Source organism: Pinus tabuliformis, chromosome 6, assembly GCF_031772625.1.
Source record: "Pinus tabuliformis cultivar Carrire ecotype Pingquan chromosome 6, CPIR1, whole genome shotgun sequence".
Lineage (NCBI taxonomy): Eukaryota > Viridiplantae > Streptophyta > Pinopsida > Pinales > Pinaceae > Pinus > Pinus tabuliformis.
Genome location: NC_142292.1, coordinates 1893336748 through 1893361048, shown reverse-complemented (window position 1 = coordinate 1893361048; position 24301 = coordinate 1893336748). Strand labels below are relative to the sequence as shown.

The 24301-nt window shown below is 39.6% G+C and overlaps 1 protein-coding gene and 1 pseudogene across 1 annotated transcript; one reads left to right on the top strand and one right to left on the bottom strand.

Moving 5' to 3' along the window:
- Positions 1 to 490: 490 nt before the first annotated feature.
- Positions 491 to 1158, bottom strand: LOC149266738 (uncharacterized). The gene has a single exon (XM_089397313.1). It carries the CDS (start codon positions 1001 to 1003, stop codon positions 617 to 619), a length of 387 nt encoding a protein of 128 aa, XP_089253439.1. The 5' UTR covers positions 1004 to 1158; the 3' UTR covers positions 491 to 616.
- Positions 1159 to 22566: 21408 nt separating this feature from the next.
- On the top strand, positions 22567 to 24301 carry LOC149266737 (serine/threonine-protein kinase PEPKR2-like; annotated as a pseudogene).

Genomic DNA, 24301 nt, shown 5'->3' with positions numbered 1-24301 from the left:
TCAACCACTCCGCTCAACTTCGTTTAAATATATGTTTAAATCGTTTTCTGTATATGCCTATCTAAACGACATTTATCTTCACGAGCTCGGCCCTGATATAGGTTATACGCAGCAGTCAAATATTTGTAATACTCGGGAAAAATTAAAAACGTAACATTGTAACTATTCACAGACATTAGCGACTCCGTAAAGTATCTCGTTATTATTTCGGTAAGGTACCAGGCAAGGAAAGTTGACTCATGTTTATGTGTCATTAAGAATATAATGCTCAGTTCATTCTATTCCTGACAAAATCATAAAAAGTTCTCACAAAATTGTCCACATTAACCAAAGATTTAGCTGGATTGATTGGCTGTTAAAAAATAAATGTAGGATTATTACTCCCAATCTCAAGCTCTATAAGAATCTTCAATAGAAATTATACCAGTCGTAAATAAAGAATATTTATTAAAATAGAATTAAAAATAGTAATTATACAATAATCAATGCCCAATGAATATGGTGGCATTCCACTCTCTGTCAAGCCAAACCAGGAGAGGAATCATAAAAAAGAATTCGAAAAAGAGAAACAATCATCTCATCTATCTAAAGAGAAAAAAACGCAAGATAGAGCTAACTAGAGGAAGACGGCTCCTCCAAGCAAGACGGCTCCAAATATAGCCATCTTCTCCAAACTGGGGGTGGTTGCAACCCCGCTGCTGGTGCTTGGTGGCGAAGCTGTGGCTGGGCCTTGAGCCGAGGGGCTAGATGCTGGACTTTTAACTGAGGGAGAGGAGGCTGAGGATGATGGAGTGACGACTTTAGAAGGAGCGGACGCAGGAGAAGGAACAGTGGGGGCAGTGGCTGTCGGAGGAGAAGCGGGCGATCCCGCTGTAGGAGATTGAACTGGCGACGGCTTTGTTGTTCCTGCCTTGGGTGACGGCGCCGGTGCTGGTGCGGAGGAGGCTGAGCTCATCAATCCCAAAACAAAAACGAAGCAGAGAATTGCAGTGAATCGGCCCATCTTGTCTGCTGGTTGCTGGCGACGAAGGATAATGCAAATTCGTGTAATAACAGAAACCCTACAGAGTCGATCTGAAAAACTAAAGCAAAGTTGCCCAAGAGAAAAATCCCTTACAGGGAGAAAGAGAGAAGATAGCAAGAGAGCAGGCAGGGAGTTGTGAATGGAGGCCTGGATGTAATATATTATAAAGGTCGTACCACGACCACAATTAGTGATTCCTTTTCAATTACTCCACAACGCGATGTGGGCCACGTCTAACTGATTTCCAGCTGTCCGCGTCCCTACTCAACAGCCTGGCGTCGACGATCGACCTTGGTTGGATGAGTTGGATTGCTTTCATCCGAAAGAACACGTGTACAACGTCCCTAGATCTGTGACATTACATGCTGGAATGGTTTAACAGACTTTCAAGAATGCCCATGATCTATAGGCATTTTGTCATACCACTGTTTGACAGCAAAGTCGAGAAGATAGGAAGTGTATATATGAATTCGGATGGAGTTTGCACACCGTCAACGTGAAACTTTCTGCCGGAGAAATACTCGCGTCTTTTGATAAAAGCGCGGTTTCCCATGTCTCGCAGAAGTCCATGTAAATTACGAGGAGATGGTCGTTGGCGTTGAGACTTTTCCAAAATGCGTAGTCTAAACACATCACAATTTCGCCTCGGAAAAGGTTGGCTTTTTTGGAGTAGATTTTTTGTTACATCTTATTGGAATTAAAATATATATATATATCAGATTACAGTTGTCAAATTGTGAAATTTCACAATTTGGAGGTGTATTAGGGCTTTTTGATAATGTTCAATTCAGTTTTTTTCTTAATTTGATTAGAACACTGAAAATTAAGATTTTGCAATCTAAAAAATGCCGAATTCAAAAAAATATATATATTCAGATCACCCGGTTGAACAACGCCTTTTGAAAAACCAAAAGCAGCTGGTGGTCATATGATCTTGGAAGCATCGAATAGTTAAGTATAATGGACCCCGTAAACGGCTATCCTAAACGGGAAATCAAGTGGCTTCAACGGTTAGCAATCGCCGACCTGGTAAACCGCTCTGTAGAGGTTGCAAACCGCCTGAAAAGTCACTAGAAATAGGTATACGTCGGCTCAAGCCTCCAGCAATGATGGTGAGATGGCTATTTTATTTATTTTTTTAAGCTATTGTGAAGGGTCAACGGATAGCGTGTTGTAATTTGGGTGAGGCTAATATCAAAAGAATTGGATTTATTTTTTTATTTTTTTTGAATTTTGAATGATGTTAATTTTTTAATACTAAATCTGCTGGTGCGGTAGAGGCTGAGTTGGTCACTCCTAAAACAAAAACGAAGCAGAGAATTGCACTAATTGGCCCATCTTGTCTGCTTTCTGGTAAAATTTAAACCAAGAGGCTGCCCAAGAAAAGAAAACACAAGAGATCAGGCAGGGAGATGTAAAGCCAGGGCTTAATATAATAGATAGGTATTGCCAAAACCACAGCGAGGATTCCCTTCAATTACTCCCCCACCCGACGGAGGCCACTTCTAACTGATTTCGACCTGTCCGTGTCCCCACTCAACAGACTGTCGTCAATGAACGGCCTTCCAGCTCGGATGTGCTGGATTGCCGCCCACTATTTCATCAGAACGTACACGTGTATATTGTTGGTGGATGATTAGGCATTCGTTGTTTAGCAGCAAAGTAAAGAAGATGGGAGTCCGTATGTGACTTCGCATGGAGTTTGGACAGCGCTACCGTCAAACTCTCTATCGGACAAATACGCGTCATTTGAGAAAGCCGCAGCCGTGACCTTCAGATGTTGCTCGTAGTTTGAGCAAATTACTAGGTGATAGTCGTTAGAGCGCATTGAGACTTTTTGAAAAGCCAAAGGCCGCTGGTCACATGCAGGGGTTAAATTTGACGGGTGATCTTATTCATCAAGGAAATTTTTTATGACGTTTTTTATTTTTAAACTATCCATTATATGATTTTTAAAATTTATTTGTATAAGTTTTATCTAATTTCAAATTGTACTCATAATTGTTCAAATTTTTCATTTTTTGTTGTACAATTAGGTTCAAGTCTCATCGCTACACTTTGTTGTGAGACCCGCTGATCAAATTTTTCTGCAAATTTTCCAGATTGTTCAAATGTTCTGATTTTTTTTTGTTTAAAATGGAAATAGTGATAAAATAGATGGGAAATATATATAAAAACAACAAAAAAATAATATTATGAAGTGAAAAAATATATATTCTTAATTACTTTCACATGAAAATAATGAATGTTAATATTGTTGCAATAAATTTGACAAAAATAATTAACTCACACATATCATGTTTTCCATTTGAGTCACTACCATGTTAATCCCATTAAAAGAACAATAGTTGTGAGTCCATGAAAGGCTGTGAGTTGGAATAAAAAATAGATTCCCTATAAAGTATATGCCGAGAAAATGAAAGGAGGAGCGATTAAGTTAGTAAACAAAGAATTTGAGAGTTGAGTGGGGCAGAGGGGCGTTGTCTGTGTTCATGTTTCTAACATCCTGTAAATCTTGTGAGCTCTTTACCTATAGCCACCAGTTAGCATGGGATTAGTTTGTATGGGTAGATATTTTAAATCAAAATTTTAAATAAATTAAAAGATTAATTAATTTAATATCCTGCCTTGGGTAGAACCGTAGATGGGATTATTTTGTATGGGTAGATGTCTTAAATTAAATATTTAAATAAATTAAAAGATTAATTAATTTAATGTTTAAATTTTCTAGAGAGGTCATTTATAAGTTTTTATTGTAGGAAAATACAAGAAAATCTTTTTATTAATTTTTTATTTTTGTCTCTCAAATTTTCGTGTTTGGAATCGTTTTACAAATAATCTTACCCACCAGTGTCCAACAATCCTACCCATTATTGGATCGATGTTATCCTGGAAAATCAGAATACAGAAAGTTCCAAAGTTATTTTGGTAGTAAGGGCTTTTTTAAATTACATTTGATGAATATTAGGTCAAAAGTTTTGGTTAATTAAAGTCTTACTAAAATTTAAGATTTGCGCAGAGTGTAGTGACGTTGTTAAAAATCTTAATCTAATTCTAAGTCAATTTTAGTCTTCAGAATTCGATTATTAGAAACTTTTTGTTTTGATTCACTGGATATTCACCACATAAAAATAAAAGTATTATAAAATTAGATGATTCCATAATATTCCCTTCAGATTTGTATGGGCATGATTCAGCCTTTCTGAAATCAACACAAGTAGGTCCCCGGTCCCATTCATATTTGTCTTGGCATGACTAAGCCTCTCTGAAATCAGCCCCACTCGAACACTGGGGTACAGGTAATCAATCATGAGCCTTCACTTTCAAACAGTTATTTTTGACGGAACTCCAGTAACGTTAATCGTTAACTTTCATGGAATCTAATACTGAATGGGACTAATAAATCGATTAACCCGTAAAACAAAACAATTTTTATTAAAGTCGTGAACAAACCCTCGTGGATCCCACGCAATATACTTAGAACTGGACATTTACCGACCGCAACGGTAAAAGCTTGAAAAACCGATTTAACATTTAAAATGGGGCCACGGCAGCCTACCCACCAGTATCAAACTGTCTGTATTTAACCTACCAGATATTTTCGCTGGCAAACAAAGACTTTGAGAGTTTACAACCGCGCCACCAGTATCAAACTGTCTGTATTTAACATACCAGATATTTTCGCTGGCAAACAAAGACTTTGAGAGTTTACATGCCAAATATTTTCTTTGGCAAACAGACTTTGAAAGTTGATTGGGCGAGAGGGACGTTGTTCGTTGGCAAACAAAGACTTTGAGAGTTTACATGCCAAATATTTTCTTTGGCAAACAGACTTTGAGAGTTGACTGGGCGAAAGGGACGTCGTTTTCAGATAGGCTAACATCCGCTCAACCCCAGAGGATCGTTGTCGGTGTTCACAAACTCCTCTCAACCCCACAGGATGTGCTTAAGTTTGAATAAAGTTATTTAACAATATCACTGAAAGAGCAACGCTGTATATTGGAATTAAAGCAAAACACATCCAAAAAAATAAAATGTGGCACCACACAATTATATCATCCATGAATCACTTCAAAAAATTACTAGCTATAACAGTGTAATTGTTATTTGTACACAGAGAGGGAGGGATTTCAAAAACCTGGCAACTCAAAATTTAAGTTGGGCACTGCTCTTCCGCCACCGCGAATCGGCAATGTATATAAACTGATGACAAAAACTGAAAACTCAACAGAAATCGCACCAGACACACGACCAGAACTCTGTTGGGGACCGGGGTTGATGTTGGTTTTAACTGTGTAGCGTCTCTGGCACAAAAGTATAGTTGACGACTCGGCGAGTCGGCCCTCGCCGCTCGGGCATACATTCCCAGAATTGTATTTTTTAATGAAAATCCAACTGAGCACGCTTCCATGTCAAGGATCGCCGATTCGCCTTGTAACTTGTTACTTGCCATATCTTGGACACGCGGTAGTCTGGTACAGTGGTAAGTTTACAGTGGTAAATGCTCAAGCGCTAAACCAGAATGCGAATTGAATGCGAATTGAATGCAAAATCCGCAGATCTGATAGCCATCTGATCACTGTCCTTTGTCACTAAACGCTAAACTTGCAAATTGCCTATTGCCCCGGCCGGAGATTATAAGGTTACAGATATAGTCACAAACAATTCTTCAACAATCCAGTGGCCACATTGTAACTTACATGTATAAAAAATATATGACATAAGGTTAAAAATATATATAAAAAAAATTTATAAATTTTTTTTTTTAAACTTTTAATTTTTTTAATTTTTAAACCTACCCGTCGTTTTTGAAAATTAATAGCAAATTGCCCATGACGTGGAAATTTAAAACCAAGACGTATTTTACGGATAACAAAAGGGAAATACGGGCATACGAGGCGTCAAATTTAACCCGTTGTCACATGATATCGGAAGTATCCAACGGTAACAATAACGGTAATAATTTTGTTGATTTGGGGACTATTGAAACCTGTGCAAAATCCCATGATTTCATATGACGTTATCTTCTTCCAACTTTATGCTATTTCAACATATCTCGATATCTGAACACCTAAATATATTATAAATCCAAGATCATATCTTAACACTTAAATATATTTTAAAATAAAGCCTTAAATGGATTACACCATTTATTTATTAATTATTGCTTCGTACTATGTCGTCGACATTGATGAAGTAAATCAATATTTTTTCGTCCTTTGATCACATATTGAGCATGTGACACTGTGATGAATGAAGTAGATCGAATTTTTTTTTTAATTCAAAGTTTACAGAGACATGTGCTTTTAAGTCATTAACCTGAAATATTCATTTGTAAAGCAATGATTATACATTTACTTTGAAATGCCTATTTGTTTGTAAAACAATAACTATATATTTACTTTTACAACACCCCATCCTGAATCTATATTAAACTATATAAAATAATTTTTTGACCTTATTATTAATTTTTTTAAATGTACATTTATATTTAAAAAATAACAAACCCCTCCAACATCAATTATATATAGATGAATTAAAGTATTTATTTTACGCCTAAACATCAATTATGGTAAACTTTAAAAACCGCCTCACGATCCAAGTGTTATAAATAACGAAATTTAAATGTGTGACACTGTGGGAATGGATCGCGGGATATCTTTGAAGTTGAACGTGAAATTGTTATAAATTAAGTAGTAATTAGCAATTCTCAGGAAATAGATGTTACAGTACAAGCATTGGAGATTTGTGTCATGTTAATGTAACATTAAAAATATAACGCTCAGTTCATACCACTCAAGAAATATATTTAAGATATAAATAAAAAATGTTCGCATCGATCGCTGAAGTGCCACTAAATTATGTTAATATTTTCAGATTAACCAAATACTTTTCTGGATTGGCTAACTGATATTAAGCCCAAAATGAAGTTATGATTAAAAATGATCAATAAAGAGTAGGCATGGAATTAGTGCTTGATATTATATATATAGGTAGGGAATTGAGGCTGAGGAATTTTTTGGACAGTTAAAAGTGGTTTAAATTTGGCTAAAATAATTTCAAAAAATTATGTAGATGTAATATTTAATCATATTTTTTATAATGGAAATAGATTCAACACAGTTAAAACCCTCTAAACACTTAAATCTATAAAATTTAACCACCCTTATTTAAATTTACAAAAATCCCTATCAATTTTTTCCAAAAGCAAAAAAGCAAGGCTCTGACAACGACAATGAGAGATTCCTTTTAGTTACTCCACCACGCAAAGTAGGTCACTTCTAACTGATTTCGACTTGTCCTCGTCGTCAATCCGCCTCTTTTGGATGAGTTGTATTATCGGCGACTATTTCATACAAATATACACGTGTATGTCCGTTATTGGATTTGTAGGTATTGGCTCATGCGGTTGTTGAACGGTAATGTCAGGCAGATGGAAGTCTTTAGACCAATTCGCTTGGAGTTTGGGCACCGTCACCGTTAAAGTTTTTTCCAAATATATACGCGTCGTTCAATAAAGCCGTGGCCTACCAAAGCTTCGTTGAGGTTGGGCTAAATTACGAAGTGAAGAAGAAGAAGATAACATCTACGAGGCTAAAGATAGCCTATGGGACAGATTGCTTCTTCATCTGCTTGATGCATTCGGCCCTTTTTTTGTGAAGCTTCACAATAAATGCTCCTATCTTCTCGACAAACCCCTCGTTAAATAGATTATCCCAAGAGCTAGCTTCCAGCATATCTGCATAACTTTCCCTTTTGTCTTTGAAGGCCTCACATTCTAAAATGAAATGTTTTTCTGTTTCCACTTTTCCGGAAGAGCAAAAAATGCATACCCTTTCCTCCCACACTTCCTTTGGCCTTTTCCAGCGCCCTGTTTCACAACGGAGTTGATGAGAATTAGTCCTTAACTGAGCAATAAGAATTTTGGCTCTCCAAGAGATATTGGCCTCTATGTATGCTTTTGGTTGATGATTATGAGTGGGATTAAACACTTCAATATAGTAATTTTTCTTTCTTCCTAGCTCCTTCTCCCAAGTGCGTTTGTGGAACTTTTCCATAACAAAAGCTTTTATCTCTTTGCTGTTTATGGGGCACGCGTTCAAGCAAATATCCCATTTACTAAACCATTTGTTATTTCGCTGCATCCAAGGTTTTTTGCTCTTGCAAAATCTATCATTAAAGACAACCTTAGGCCATCTACCCTCTTCCATTTGCTCAATTTTTTTTAAATACCTTATGACTCGCACCATAGCAATTGCTTCAATAGGAGCAGTCCCTGTTTCACTTAACAAGATATCATAAGGAACTGCACTTTTAATCTTAAATCTGTTTGTAATCAAACGCTTCTGAATTTTCTCAATTTGTCTCCACTGCATGTCGGAAGTACTGCTAGCCCACAGTTCACAACCATATAGAATCACTGGAATCACTAGAAGCCCATAAAGAGCTTGAGTGGTCTTCCAGTCCCATAACTCTGCCTCTCTACACCTATTTTGAAAAGCATAAAATGCTTTCCAACCCCCCAAAGTTCTTTTCTTTCTACAACCATTCCAGCTTAGATTTTTGTTGAAGTCAATTCCGAGGTATTTGTAATCCGCAACTTCTTCTAGAATGTTGCTTTCAAAGTAGAACTTATGTTGGTTATGTTTTCTTTTCTTAGAGAAGACCACTACTTTCGTTTTGCTGATATTGACTTGCATCCCCACACTTCTACAAAAATTCTCAAGGGATAGTAAGTGCTCTTGCAAACCAAGTGCCGATTTAGCAATCAGAATAAGGTCATCTGCATACAAAAGAAACCTTATAACAAACTTGCACAAACAGATACCATCACCCCCTTGCGAATTTAACCACTCCTCAAGCTTGTCGATATATAAACCAAAAAGGGTAGGAGACAGTGGGCAACCTTGCTTGACCCCGATATCGCTTCTAAAACTTTCAGAAATTCCTGCTGAAGTTCTAATTTTGACTTTCACCTCTTCATACAGCCTATGCACAGCTGCTCTCAAATGTTTAGGAACCCCAAGTTCCTCCATTCTTTGCCAAAGTTTATCCCTAGGAACCGAGTCAAACGCTTTTTTGAAATCAACAAAGCAACAAAAGACTTCTTTCTTCTTCTCCCAAACTTTTTCAATGATGTGCCTTAAAGTTATGCAATGATCAACTGTGGAATGCTTAGGTCTAAAACCTGCTTGCCCTTTAGCATGCTTATTTCTTTCTTCTGCCCACTTGCTAATTTTATTTTCTAGCATGGTTCCAAATAGCTTTGCAAACAAAGGGTTTATCATGATGGTCCTATAATTGGAGGGATTATTGATGTCGCTGCTCTTGAAAAGAGGTATTGCTAGACTAGTTGTCCAATCTGTGGGGAGCCCTTGTTGTATGATGTTGTTGAAGATTTTTGTAATGTGAGGTGCAAGAATCTTTGAGCCCCACTTTGGATATTCTGCTTGGAGTTCAGCTAAGTCTTTTGCTTTTCCAACACCCAACTTCTTGATACCCATCTCTACCTCTTGTACCTTGAAGAGTTTAGTATCAGTGTTGATCAAGGGGGGAGGGTCAACCTTGGGAACCTGCTCATAGAGTTGTCTTGCATAGTCAAACCATTTAGAAGCTGTAATATTATTTCCAATTTGTATCTTTTTCGGTTGGAGCTCCTTCCAAAATAATTTGGGATTATTTTTCCCAAGGAATATTAGTTCTTCCCTCCTTGAAACCATGAAATCAGCCTTTTTCTTGCTTAATAACTGCTTGTAAGATTTGATCTTTATGTTATCCTTGTTTGACTCTTTCCACATTCTCCTTGCCTTTTTGCATTCCTCGTCAAACCAAGCATTAACCGGAAAGCAATTTGTTTCAGATTTCTTAACTTTTGTTCTTTTGCACTTTGCAAGTGCACATTGAATTAAATGCGTTAATTCATGACTATGAAGGCTGTGAGTTGTAATTTTCTCCTTCTCAAAGAGTCTCTCTAACGTCATTTTGAAGGTATTACAATTTTCTAGGGTCAAAAGAATTCTGCCCTGTGGGAGATTTTGTTGGACATGCTGAATTTTTGACTCTAATTGTTTCTTTCCAATCCAAGAGAAACATAAATAAATTGGCTTGTGATCTGATTTCAAATCCCACAGCTGATTTCCAACCAAAACTTCTTCCATTTTCTCACACAAACCATGCGAGCAATTTACATAATCTACCACACTTGCTCCATTGTAAGTATTGCAAGTGAAATTACCAGACTTTGCTCATCTAGTCAAACCATTACAAATAACTAAATCAAAGGCCCCACATAGAGTAAGCAATTGTTCACCAAAGAGATTGCAGCCCTTGTCCTCTGAAATTCTTTCCCACTGATGATTACTTTCTTCTGTAAGCCAAATAGGGTCACAATCATCTTTATAGCAAAGAATGTTAGCTTGCTCACTTGCAGTCCTAGCATTGAAATCACCCACTATAAGGACTTCACCTAGCTAAGAATATGTTGCAATATCCGCTTTTAAAGCTGCAAATGGATCTTTGTGGTCAAGCCCTCTACCTTTGTAGATTTTTGAAACCTGTGGCGCAAAATAGCATGCTGCAATTCTGATGTGGTTTCCATTTTCTGATATTTTAAACCAAATGAATTGCTTATTTGAGTCTTATTTTTCTAACTGAATGAAACGACCTTCTTTCTCCCTTACTAAAACCATGATACCCCGTGCCCTTTGCCATTCCCTGCTGCCTTGTTCCACACTGCCATCTTCCAGTATCCTTCAAACAAAGGTGTCTTGCACCCTTCATGCTCATGTGTTTCTATGAGGCAAATTATGTCTCTATTTTCCGCAATAGGCCCTAACCCAGGTCCTCGTCTCCATGGGTAACCTCTGCAGTTCCAACAAACTAATCTCAAGGAAACCTGGGTATGACTTGATTGCTATTTATTTTGACATGCGAGCCTCACATTTGAGTCTTTGTCCTTGTTTTCCCATACTGACCTTGCTTTCTAATTTCCTGTTGAAGAGTTTGTTGCCTCTTCTTTATTACCATCTTGCTGCTCTGTTCTGGAAGGAGGTCCAAATTGCACTATCACAACTTTGCCTTTATAAATCCATGTTCTCTTTCCTTCATCTCTTGCTACCCTAACCTTTAAAATTTCCTCTCTTCTTTCCTCCTGTTGTTTTACAGTTAAATCTTCTTCTAGGAAAAAACGAGAACCCCTCAAGAAATGCTTCTTGCTTAGAATAATATATTTATCACGCAAGCTAGGCATAATGACTTTTATGGGCCTGGCTCTCTCCCCGTTAAACTTACCCACCCTCCATGCTTGGCATATTTATCCTTTCCATAGCAACTTGTATTTCAAGAAGTCTCTTGCAAGGTCAAGAGTACATTCATTTTTTCCATAGTCTTTCACCCCTTTAATAATTATGTTTGCTGCCCTATTTTGTCTTTCCTTGCCTTCACTATCTTGCATGTTGTCAACCTGAATATTTGTTTCTCCTTCCTTATTAGCAGAATTGCTAATAACCTGAGCCCAAGTTTTGGAAACTTTGGTGGAATCTTCATTCATTTCTTCTCTTGCGTTCTCTTCATGGTTTTTTATTTGGACAATCATTTTCCCTTTATCCTGGTATGATTTCACATTCACTACCTCTGTACTTTCCACTACAGATTTCTTTACATTTTGCACATCCGCCTTCATGCGTTGCCATTCTGTCTTCCCTATTAGGAGAGCTTCCTGTAGCAATGCCACTTGTTCTTCTAAGATTTTATTGCTTTCTACTAATGCCTTGTTCTCAGCCGTTATTATATGAATTTTATGATCTCTTTCCTGCCCTTTAGCTTCTAAAACCTCCAACCTTTGTTTTGCATTTAACAGTTCTTTCACATAGAGATCAGATGACTAGGTGAGAGGTGTGGATGTGGGACTATATAAGGCAAAATCCTCAATGGTTTTTCCTTTAGACTTCTTGTTGCCACGTGCTTGTGGAGGAGACTTGTTTGGGTGATTTTTGCGAAGGAGTTTCTTCTTTGTTTGCTCCCATTTTAGATGAGCTATTCTTCGTTTTAAAATGCCCCAATATTGTTTGGCATTGACCCAAACCCACTTTCCAGCTTTGGCAGATGAGGCAATTTTCACTTTTCCTAAATCATTTGTCTCCACATGTTCTGAAATTTCTGGTTCCTTTGTCATGTTTGAATGCATTTGTTGTTGCTTGCTTGTTGCTCAGTACTTCCGCTGCATTTGTTGTTGCTTGCTTGCTGCTCAGTACTTCTGTAATGCAACCCCTTCTTGGAGTTGTTTCAATGGCCTTCATGGCAGCCTTGGAACTTTCTCCATAAGCTTGTCCATAGCCAAGACCCAAATACTTAGGCCTTTCCTCAATCATTATTGGTCCAACAATACCTTGTGCATGCTTTCTCAAGCCCTTTCCTTCATAGCCCATCTTGGACATGAGCTTGGAACCTATGCCTTTAGTATGTTTATCAAAAGAACCAATACAAGCATTCTCAGAAGAATTTGAAGACAAACTAGAATGGTTTACCTCTTCTTTAAGCTAATACTTGACTAAGGATTCTTGGGCAACAAAGAGCTGTGTCTCCAACTCATGCATCCTCTTCAGGTTCATATTTGCAATATGAAGTTGCCTCTCCATTTCCTGCAATTTGTTAGCAAGCAACTGCTTCTCTTCCTTCATGGAATTCAACTGCTCTCTAAGTCTGCTGCTCTTCCTTCCATCCTCATACATTTCTCTCACCATATCCATTATGGTGGACAATTCTTGCTTCATGTCTTCATCAAAGAATCTTGTGAAGAACACAAAATTCGAGGACCCACTTGTAGAAGTTGTCATTATGTCGATGAACAAAAAAACTTCAACAAGATAAATAAAGAGTTTATTCAACAACCTTTTACCTCTGCAAACTCATAAAATAATCAGTCTGCAAAACAAGCATACAATCAACCTCTTGTTGTTCAAACACCTTTCAGACAAGCAGTCTTTGCTTTGTCAATCAAGCATTCTAATATAACTTTCATTGAAAGTGGAGTTAACCAATCTTAAGCTCTCGTATCACCTGATCTGAATATGGGGCTCTTAGGCTTCTTGTCTAACTTACAATAACCTCTCCCACTTCTAAAGCTTGAATATTCCCAAGTCTTATTGATTAACCAATGCAGAATTAAGAAATGTTTGAAATTATAGGTGTATGCTTGTGTTTATTTTTCACTGTTAAATGTTGTAATTACTGTTCCCAAACATCATGAGCCTTCAATATGATCTACATCTTAATGACCCACATATCATAATCATTCTGTGACTAAAAACGAAATAAAACCATCTTTAAAAAAAAATCTTAAAAAAACTTATTTTCAAACTCTATAATCCTTTTTATAATAAACTCCGTCGGACTCTTTTATAATAGGAATTTTTTTTTATAAAACTTCTTTATAAATCTTTATAATCCAAAAAATCAAAGTATGATCCTTTAATGAAAATATCCTTTCTAAACTTTAGTAAAACCTTATAAAAACTCTTTTTTAAGCTTTACGAATCTTTTTAAAATATTTTTGAATTCACTCATTAATAAAAATTTGATACTAGTCAAAATAACCCACCTGAGCCTTTTCACATCAAAAAACTTTTGGTGCCCTTTTGAAAAAAGTGCCTTTTAAAAAATAATTTGGAACAGAAACTTTTAACCCTTTATTTTGCACGCTCACGGCTTTTGCCTTTTCTTTTAATACTTTACCGGGCTTGCGCTTTTCCACAGTGAAACTGGGCAAATTTTCAGATTTCTATCTCAAGGTGGGTTTGCGACAAACTGTCGCACTTTTTACATGAATGGCTTATTTTTAATTTCTTAATAGTACGACAATTTTGTAACCGAATTAAAACAAAAAATTGTTTATTTTTTTTGGTTTTCTTTTTATCGGCTTTGCAAGCACCAAAGATTTTATGATTATTCTTGGATTCTGATATCAATTTGTTGAAAAGGCAAAAGAAGAAAGACATAAAATAACATAAGAAATGTACGTATATAATAATATAAGTTACAGAGAACCAATTGATCATATAAATTTATATTTGATGATTACAATGAATTTAGAGAGAGATATTTAAACTTTTTCAGACGATTAATTTGCCCAAAATAACTTAACTTCCAAACACACATTAAATTCAAATTTACCTAAAATATGACTTCATTCAATTGTCTATCTAACTTTAACTTACAACCCTCAGTATAAGAATAATAACAGTTTTCAATAAAACTTTATGTAACAATGAAACTTGAACCTAGATGTTAAGGTGATATTAAACCCTCCCAACAGCATGACATACACTCAATCCTGCACTAAGACATGAAAACCTAGTTGCTGGCACTTGATGAGGAGTCGCGTCGGATTTGTGAACCATTGAACACCATCGAAGATCCTGTTTCTATCCATGGTTCATGGAAGACCCGGTAAACGAACCGCAACCTATCAGGGATATCTTGGTGTCACCGTTGATTTCCTCTTCTATTGTCACCCAGGACTTTACGTATTTTTCAAAAACAAAAGCCCTTGAATTTCCAAATTAAGCCTTTTGAACATAATCTTGAGAGGCTCTATTGGATCCGCAGTCGTCTCAAAATCTCTCAATTCGTTGAGTAGTTTTCCAGACATCCCTGCCTAGCTTTGTCGTTACAAACTTATTCCTTGAAATCATTGTTGTTACTAGCATGATCCTTGAAATCAGATGTGTTTATGAGGGCAGCTCTTCTTGGCCCATCATAACATCTATGAACGATTTTGGAGATCTCGTGGCTAAACCTCTCCGCTCTACTTCTTTTATATATGTAAATCACAGGTAATCATATTAAATTAAAATAAGATAGTTACATATCTTCAAGAAGACCGAGAAAGAAAGATGTCGACATTACCAGAAAAGGGAATAGAATATACAACATATACCACCGACGAGATGGCTGTGGGCAATACAAAACCCATCAGAGATTTATCACAGAAAGTTGTCATCCATCTCTGCAAAGCCTAAATCATGTATCATAATATAGAGAGGGATATAAAAGACCTGTATTGTGATGTGTAAGGACTACACAAAGACCATTCAAAAAACATTTATCTTCATCGGCTATGCCCTATTATAGGTTATAAGTTGCAGATTGATCATTATAATGCGCAGGAAAATCTAAAAGCATATCATTGTAACTGTTGCCAGCAATTCTCAGAAAAAATATTGTTATTATTTGAGTTAGGGTTCAAAGTTAGGAAATTTGTGTCATGTTAATGTAATATTAAGAATACATTGCTCCGTTCATACTATCCAAGATATATGTATTTATGATGTAAATAAGGAAATGTTCACATCGATTAAACGAGACGTATTATTGTTTTCCCCATTAACCAAAGACTTGGTTGGATTGCTTGACTGCTAAAAATTGCATCCATGGTTATTACACCCAAACTAAATAAGAATAGTCACTAGAAATTATACCAGAAGTAAATAAAGAATACTTGTTTAAAAAAAGAAGAAGTAATTATACAATAAAGAAAGCCCAATGAATATGGCGACCATTCACTCTGTCAAACCAGGAGTGGAATCATAGAAAAGAGTACGAAACATAGAAATAATCATCTAATCTAATCTGAAGAGAAAGATGCGGGATGCAGATTAAAGGAGGAAGGCGACTCCTCCAAGTAAAGCGGTTCCGAGTATAGCCATCTGCTCTATGGTGGGGATAGAGACAACCCCACTACTGGTGCTTGGTGGCAAAGCGGTGGCTGGGCCTTTTGCTGAGAGACCAGATGCCGGAGTTTGAGCTGCGGGAGAGGTAGTTGAGGTTGGTGGGGTGGAAATTTTAGAAAGAGCAGACGCTGGAGAAGAAATAGTTGGGGAAGTTGCAGTAGGAGGAGAAGCGGCAGCTACCGCTGTCGGGGATTGAACTGGCGATGCCTTGGACGACGGTGCATGTAAGGCCTTCGCGACTCGGGCAGGCGTGCACGACGGGCGGACGGTTAACGCGACGGGCGGGCGCTCCTTGCACGACGAGCGGGCGCTCCGTGCACGATGAGCGGGCGAACGATATGCGACGGTTCTCCGGATATGCGACGAAGTGCGACAAACGACCGAGCCACTTGTGACAAAAAATGCGACGATACATGGAGCACTTAACACTTAGTGCGAAAATGGAAAGGAGACCGAAAGCTTTATACCACGATTTGGAGAGGCTTGCGTATTAGCAAAGCCGACTTGCAAAAAAGGTTAAAGCGTGGGCGTTATGACATATTTATGGGGTCGGCCTTAAGGCTGACACCCCTTACACTTGGAGCTAGCATGCGTATATATACAAAGGCGCAGAGCTTCATTTGAGCATCGAACAACTTCGCATCTCTCTTCTACAACTTCGATAGGGGTAAAAGGGAAGGCGCAGGAATAGTAGAGTGCGCATAACTCATGCGCTCTACCATTGGAGTGCGCAGTTTTACCGGAGGTCGAGCATAGGTGCAGAGATACGGTTTGGAGTTGGGATTTTGTGCAGAACCGAAAGGTGGAGTTCTTGGTGTCTCGGGTGAGCACCCTCCTACCGTAAGAGGTTGGCACATGGTTGTAAAAGGCTGTCTTTGCCTTGATTGTAAATATTTCTAAGTGTTGGCTTGAAGTCTGTCAAGCACACTTGTATGATGTATTATTGAAGAACTGATATAATATATTATTGTCGGGCAGACTTTACCGGGAGTTGCCCCTCCCTTTATACTTGTGTGCAATTGTTATTGTTTCGGTTTAATTGCATTTGGATAATGAATGAGTATGGGCTTCATTAAGTATAAAGGCTAATGCATTTTACTTGGTTGCGAAACACAAACTAAGTAAGGACAAGTGAATTAGGCGTAGTCCATGTGTACGAGTATTGGTGAAAAGAAAGTGCACGGTGGTGCCGCACCTCGCCGGCACGGTTGAAAGACCACCGTAGGCTTGGGGGCGTGACAGGTGGTATCAGAGCTGATTCAGGGTTGAAGAAGCTTGACGAAAAGCTGATACCAACCTTGACAGGTGGTATCAGAGCAGCTGATCCGAGTATTGAAGGTTTGCTCGTAAAGACTTGGAAATTTGACAGTTGATATTTGAGCAGGGTTGCTCTTGGCAGGTTCTTGCAGGTGAAGGAAACCGTTTCACACAAAGTGGAACAAGGGTTGGTTCTAATTGCAGGTGACTTGGTGAAGCTGTTGAATGGTTGAAACTAGATTGCAAAAGAGCAAGAAGTTGTTAGAGATGGCAACTGATTCTCAGGCTGGGTCTAGTCACACGATGAAGGATACTACTCTTGGGTTCATTGAAAAGGTGATTGAAAAGATGGAGGCTTTGGAGACTTCTTGGGACAAGAAGATGAACTTGCTTTCTAAAGAGCAAGAGACCAACTTGAAGACCAAGGAAGAACTTGAAGAACTCCGGGTACAACATGATGAACTCCGAGCACAGTATGAGTACATTGATCTTATGTGTACACAACTTGAAGTAAGAGTCAAAGAAGTTGAGGAATCAAGGGATCAGGGTCTTGCAGAGATCGTGAACTTGAGGAAAACTATTGACTCGGCCAATGATGAGATAGCGGTGTTGAAGAAGGCAGTGAGGCACAACTCAGGTGGAGGAGTACCTCATATGAAGATCAAGGAACCGGAATCTTATGATGGCACACGAAATGCAAAGACTCTTGGCAACTTTCTATGGGATATGGAGCAATACTTGGAACGTTTGGGTCTATCTGATGATGAGACAAAGGTCAAGGTAGCTGCTCAGTTCTTAACAAAGGATGCTAAGATGTGGTGGCGAAGGAGGTTAGATCAGATTGCCGATGGTAGTGCTGATGACATTACTTCGTGGGATGACATGAAGAAGGCTTTGCAGACTCATTTCAATCCTCAGGATGAAACATGGGAAGCAAGGACGAAGATTAAGTACATAAAACAAACCGGAAGCCTACAAGCATATCAGCGGGAGTTTGCAAGTGCAGCTCTGGAACTTCCTGACATGGCGGAGAGGGACAAGGTGTTTAACTTCATTATTGGGTTGAACCTTGGGCGCACAATGAAGTGAAGAGGCAGAAGATTAGGACACTTGAAGAAGCTTTTGCTGCTGTTGACAGGTTGGTGGAACATTATGATGAAACTTCTGATGATAAGAAGAAGAAGTTTGAGAAACCGAAAGATAAGAAGAAGGAAGATGCTTCGAAATCAGATGACAGTTCGAAGGCAAAGAAACCTTTGAAGTGTTGGATTTGTGCTGGTCCACATACGGTGAAGAATTGTTCTTCTAAACCAAAGGTGGCTGCTATTGCACAATCTGATGGAAAGAATGAAGGTGCTTCTGTGGGGATGATGCAGATACTTGGTGCTTCTGCTACTACGGAAGTGATCTCTAGAAGAGATCCTGAAAGAAACAGATTGGAGTATGTTCAGATGAAGGTTGGAGGTGCTGATGTACTCACTATGGTAGATAGTGGGGCTTCTCACAACTTCATGAGTGAAGATACTGCGAGAAGAATTGGACTGAAATTTGTACTGGTAAAGGCACAAATGAAGACAGTGAATTCTCCTCCTATGGGAATTCTTGGTATAGCTGAGAAGGTGGACACTACACTTGGTGAATGGACCGGGAAGGTGGACTTCACTATAGTGCAGATTGATGACTATGAAGCTGTATTGGGGATGGAATTCATGAAACAATTTGAGGCTATGGTTGTACCACATTTGAGGAAACTCTACATTTATGATGGAAGGGAAGATGTACCCATTGGTGTTCCAACCATTGGTGTGACAAAACCTGATCATAAATTAGGAGGAATGCAAATGGAAGATATGGAGAAGGTGAACAAGTGGTTGTCCACTGTTGAGGCAAAGCTTGTGGAGCAGTCATTGGTCATTAGATCACTTTCATATAGCATCTTGGATTTGTCAAGAAGGCTAGAGCTGGTGGAGGATGATGATGATGTTGATGAGGTATATGTGAGGCCAAATATCCAGAAGGAAGACCGGGAGGCATATCTATAAAGGATGGAGGTTGAGGATCCTGATAGATGGATTGAGTTGATTAGTGAGGGAGAGCCTTCAGGCTCTACTCCCTCTACATCTTCTTAGATGACATAGAAGATGGGGCTCATTGTTAGCTTCTCATGGCAGTGAGTCCTTAAACAGGTTGAGCAGGTATGATTGATGGTGCAGGGATGGCTTGGCATCAAGCATCATGACATGTTGCAGATGGATGGAGTTTCCATGGACCTGAGCATGGGTTGTAGATTCTTGATGAGTCAAGAATGTGGCAGATGTTTGAGGAACAGTTGATGAGGACATGAGTATGTTCACTCTCATGGATTGAGCGTGATGGTTGGATTAGCTACCCAACTAGTTCAGACATGGGTTCGCGAAGTGTACAGAGATGTGTTGGCATTATGCTAGAGTATCATGACATAGGTTCACATGATGATCATTGAGATGACTATTGATATATTGTGGAGATGAGTTGTTGACACATAGTTGAGGTGTGTTAGCACTTGTTGATATATCATGGGCAATTTTGCACATGGAGATGATGACATGATGGAGTTGACACATTGTTACGATGGACATGTAGCTTGAGTTGAAGGGATTAACCTTCCTTGGTGGAGAGCAGCATGGGGAGACTGTGACAAGGTGGTAAATGATCATGGACATCTATGGCATACACTAGTATGGAGTATCTTGGTGACAGTTGGTTGCTAAGGTGATACATGATGGGGATGGAGCTTTATATATGTTGCAGGGATGTTTGCCTTATATGGAGGAGTCTACATCATGGTTGATGTTGATCTTGGTGGAGAGCTACCGAGATGGTATGTTGTCGAGGACGACAACGATTTCAGGTGGAGGAGGATGTAAGGCCTTCGCGACTCGGGCAGGCGTGCACGACGGGCGGACGGTTAACGCGACGGGCGGGCGCTCCTTGCACGACGAGCGGGCGCTCCGTGCACGACGAGCAGGCGAGCGCTCCTTGCACGACGAGCGGGCGCTCCGTGCACGACGAGCGGGCGAACGATATGCGACGGTTTTCCGGATATGCGACGAAGTGTGACAAATGACCGAGCCACTTGTGACAAAGAATGCGACGATACATGGAGCACTTAACACTTAGTGCGAAAATGGAAAGGAGACCGAAAGCTTTATACCACGATTTGGAGAGGCTTGCGTATTAGCAAAGCCGACTTGCAAGAAAGGTTAAAGTGTGGGCGTTATGACATATTTGTGGGGTCGGCCTTAAGGTTGACACCCCTTACACTTGGAGCTAGCATGCGTATATATACAAAGGCGCAGAGCTTCATTTGAGCATCGAACAACTTCACATCTCTTCTACAACTTCGATAGGGGTAAAAGGGAAGGCGCAGGAATAGTAGAGTGCGCATAACTCATGCGCTCTACCATTGGAGTGCGCAGTTTTACCGGAGGTCGAGCATAGGTGCAGAGATACGGTTTGGAGTTGGGATTTTGTGCAGAACCGAAAGGTGGAGTTCTTGGTGTCTCGGGTGAGCACCCTCCTACCGTAAGAGGTTGGCACATGGTTGTAAAAGGCTGTCTTTGCCTTGATTGTAAATATTTCTAAGTGTTGGCTTGAAGTCTGTCAAGCACACTTGTATGATGTATTATTGAAGAACTGATATAATATATTATTGTCGGGCAGACTTTACCGGGAGTTGCCCCCCCCCTTTATACTTGTGTGCAATTGTTATTGTTTCGGTTTAATTGCATTTGGATAATGAATGAGTATGGGCTTCATTAAGTATAAAGGCTAATGCATTTTACTTGGTTGCGAAACACAAACTAAGTAAGGACAAGTGAATTAGGCGTAGTCCATGTGTACGAGTATTGGTAAAAAGAAAGTGCACGGTGGTGCCGCACCTCGCCGACACGGTTGAAAGACCACCGTAGGCTTGGGGGCGTGACAGTGCAGGTGCTGGTGCGGTAGAGGCTGAGTTGGTCAATCCTAAAACAAAAACCAAGCAGAGAATTGCACTAAATTGGCCCATCTTGTCTACCTCTGGTTATTGGGTAAGGATTCTATAAATTTCTGTAGTGACAGAAACTCTATGGATCTGTTCCTGTAAAATTTAAACCAAGAGGCTGCCGAAGAAGAGAAAACACAACTAAAGAGATCAGGCAGGGAGTTGTTAAGCCAGGGTTTGTTATAAGGAGTAGTCTACTTAGGCAGAGGAATGGCCCGTTTTCCATCACCGACCGGAAAATCGTCCAGCTCCGGCCGCCGGCAATTCCTGCGCCCTCTGCCACCCTCCCCTAGCTCTGCCACCCTCCCCTGGCAATCATAATATTCCCTGACAAAAAATCCGATCGCAGATGGAGGGCCTGACATGCCCTGACAGATCGGGGACAAGCTGGAATTGTAGCCGCAGAGAGTTATTGCCGGTTCCAATTCGAATTGAGGAAATGGTCACCTGCGGGCTGCTCACTCACCTTCCTCGGCGCCTCCCACTCTGCAATTCCTTCGCTTTGAAGCTCGCCACCCAGGTACTCTTCGGTGACACCAATTCGAAATGAGGAATTGCGATCCCGTGGGCCTCACCTTCCTTCTCGACTCGGTGCCTCCCGCTCTACAATTCCTCCGCTCTGCAGCTCGCCACCCAAGTACAATTCGGTGACACCTCCGACTCTGTTAATTGAAATTCCCTTCAATGCGAAATGTAAAATCATCAGGTTCTGGTTGCTGGTTGCTGTTATTTTCATTGTAAAACCCGCGAAATCGAAATTCCCTGTAATGTAAAATCATCAGGTTCACGGAGCAACTAATGTTAACAATATTTCAGATTTTTGCGGGGTGTTTGGCGACGGCATTGGCAATGCTATTTGGAGCCGAGCCGAACGAGTATTTCTATTGCGAATTTGGTGGTCCGAAAGTGGCTCGTCAAACATCGAGGGTTATCAAATTGTATCGGTCATTGTAGTTCTGTGACTCGGAATTATGCACTTGCCAGATGTGAAATTGAGGTTTTCTCACGGATATTCTAGCGGGAGTTGAGGCGATCAGCAGAGAATGCCAGAGGTATGTAACGATTCCTAAATTTTGGGGCTCAGGGTTTTCTTTTTCTCGCGTCTCTGTGTGGAAAGGAGGGTTGGGGCATATTTGCGGTAGTAGGATGTATAATGTTGGGGATGGGATTTGAAAAGAGGGCGCTATAATTCTTCTGGATTAATTTCGGTGGAATATTGAGAAGGGTATTTGATGTATTTCGTGAATTAGAAAATAGGGTATTTGTTAGTGTAGAAATGACTACGCATTATGAAGAAAACGGGAGGGTATCATGAGCTTGTCATATATTGACACAGCGTAGGCAGTTTTGATTCTTTGTTTTCTCATGCTTTTTGTTTTGAAGAAGCATTTCAGATCGTATGAGTGGTTGTTCTTGTTTTATTTACTGGTTTTTTCTTGTGTCCGTAGATCGATTTGTTTTCCCTAGCTCCTATTTGACAAATAGTCATTCTTCACATCCTCTGTGGTCGAGAAACCTCAGAGACCTTGGCTATGGATTCATTAATAAGGAAGTGAAAAGGAGTAGCAATAGATCTTGCCATTTTGGAACAGAGAGCTCGTCTATGTGATGATGGTGCATCTTCCACATCATTGGCCACACACCTTTCTTTCCAACAGCAGAAGAAGCGGAGGAAAGAAAAGATGAGGGACGAAGAATTGGGTTCTCGGCATCTGCGTCCTACAGCAGCTGCTACTGCTCCTCCTCCAAGAAGGGGTTGTTTACCTAATTCACCGGGATGAAGGTTAAAGAGAAAGGTTGGCTGCATTGATCATGCTACTCGGACTGGTAGGAAGCGGAAGCTTGAAACTGATTATTCTTTAGGCCTATAATTGGGACGAGGCAAATTTGGTCTGGTAAGAATATGAAAGAGCAAGGCTACTGGAGAAGAGCTGGCCTGCAAGACTCTACCCAAAAAGACTGAAGAAAACGTGCATAATGAAGTTGAGATTATGCAACATCTTTCAGGCCATCCCAATGTTGTCACACTCCAAGCTGTGTATGAAGATGCAGAATCTTTGCATCTTGTCATGGAATTATGCTTTGGTGGACGCCTAATCGATGAGATGTCTAGGAATGGAGGCTACTCTGAGCAGCAGGCTGCTAAATTGATCAAAGAATTAATAATGGTCATTAAGTACTGCCATGAGATGGGCGTCATCCATCGAGATATAAAGCCTGAGAATATTCTTCGAACTAGTACAGGACAACTGAAGCTAGTTGATTTTGGCTTGTCCATGCCAGTTGCAAAAGGTATTTATTTCTGAGCTTCACTGTAATCAACCCTGTCTCTCATTTTAGTAAACACATAATTTTATGACATCCAGACAAGGGCATTATTATCATTATTAAATAACCATGGATTTATGTTGACTTATAGTTCATTAACATCACTTGTATTTATTCTAACAGGACAAAACTTATCAGGTGTTGTGGGAAGCCCTGCGTATGTTGCTCCTGAAGTTTTGGCAGGGACCTATTCAGAAAAGGTTGATGTGTGGGCTGCTGGTGTCCTCCTGCATGCACTGTTGATAGGTGTATTACCATTTCGTGAGGAATCTATTGAAGCCATATTTGAGGCAATAAAACAAGTCCAATTGGATTTTCATTCTGAAAAATGGCAGTCTATCTCAGGACTAGCAAAGGATTTGTTATCAAGGATGCTTTCCAGGGATGCTGGAAAGAGACTTTCTCCAGAAGAAGTTTTGAGTAAGTAAAACTATTGTACTACCAAGAATTACATATTTTGTATGCGGTGTCTTGTATTTTTTGCTAAGATGCAATTATGCACATATGAATTTTATGATCATATCTTTTGTTGCTGCTGCAGGCCACCCTTGGATCATGTTTTACACAGAATCTAATATAAAGGTGCGATCAAGCAGTTCAAAAAGGAAAAAACATACCTATCCTGTCAAGGATGAATGGTCAGAATCCCTGCCTTCACTATCTCCACGTACAAGGGAGAGGAGAGCACAGTTCATAAATTCAATTCCGACAGAGCATGGAGAAGATGAATCTTTGTCTGGGGATTTTCTCTCACGTCCAAAGCAACCAGAGTATGATATCCAAGCAGCAGGGAAATATGACCTTGTAGATGCTCTTGCATCTGCTATCTCCAGGATAAGATTATCAGAACCCAAAAGGAGCAGATTGTGTACCACTACATATCCTGTTCCACAACAGTGTTCATCTAATCTAAAAAGCAGCTTGTGTACAGCATTTTGA

What these genes read in the sequence shown, in the direction of transcription:
- LOC149266738 (XM_089397313.1), bottom strand. Translation starts at nt 1,003, where the DNA reads ATGGGCCGATTCACTGCAATTCTCTGCTTCGTTTTTGTTTTGGGATTG.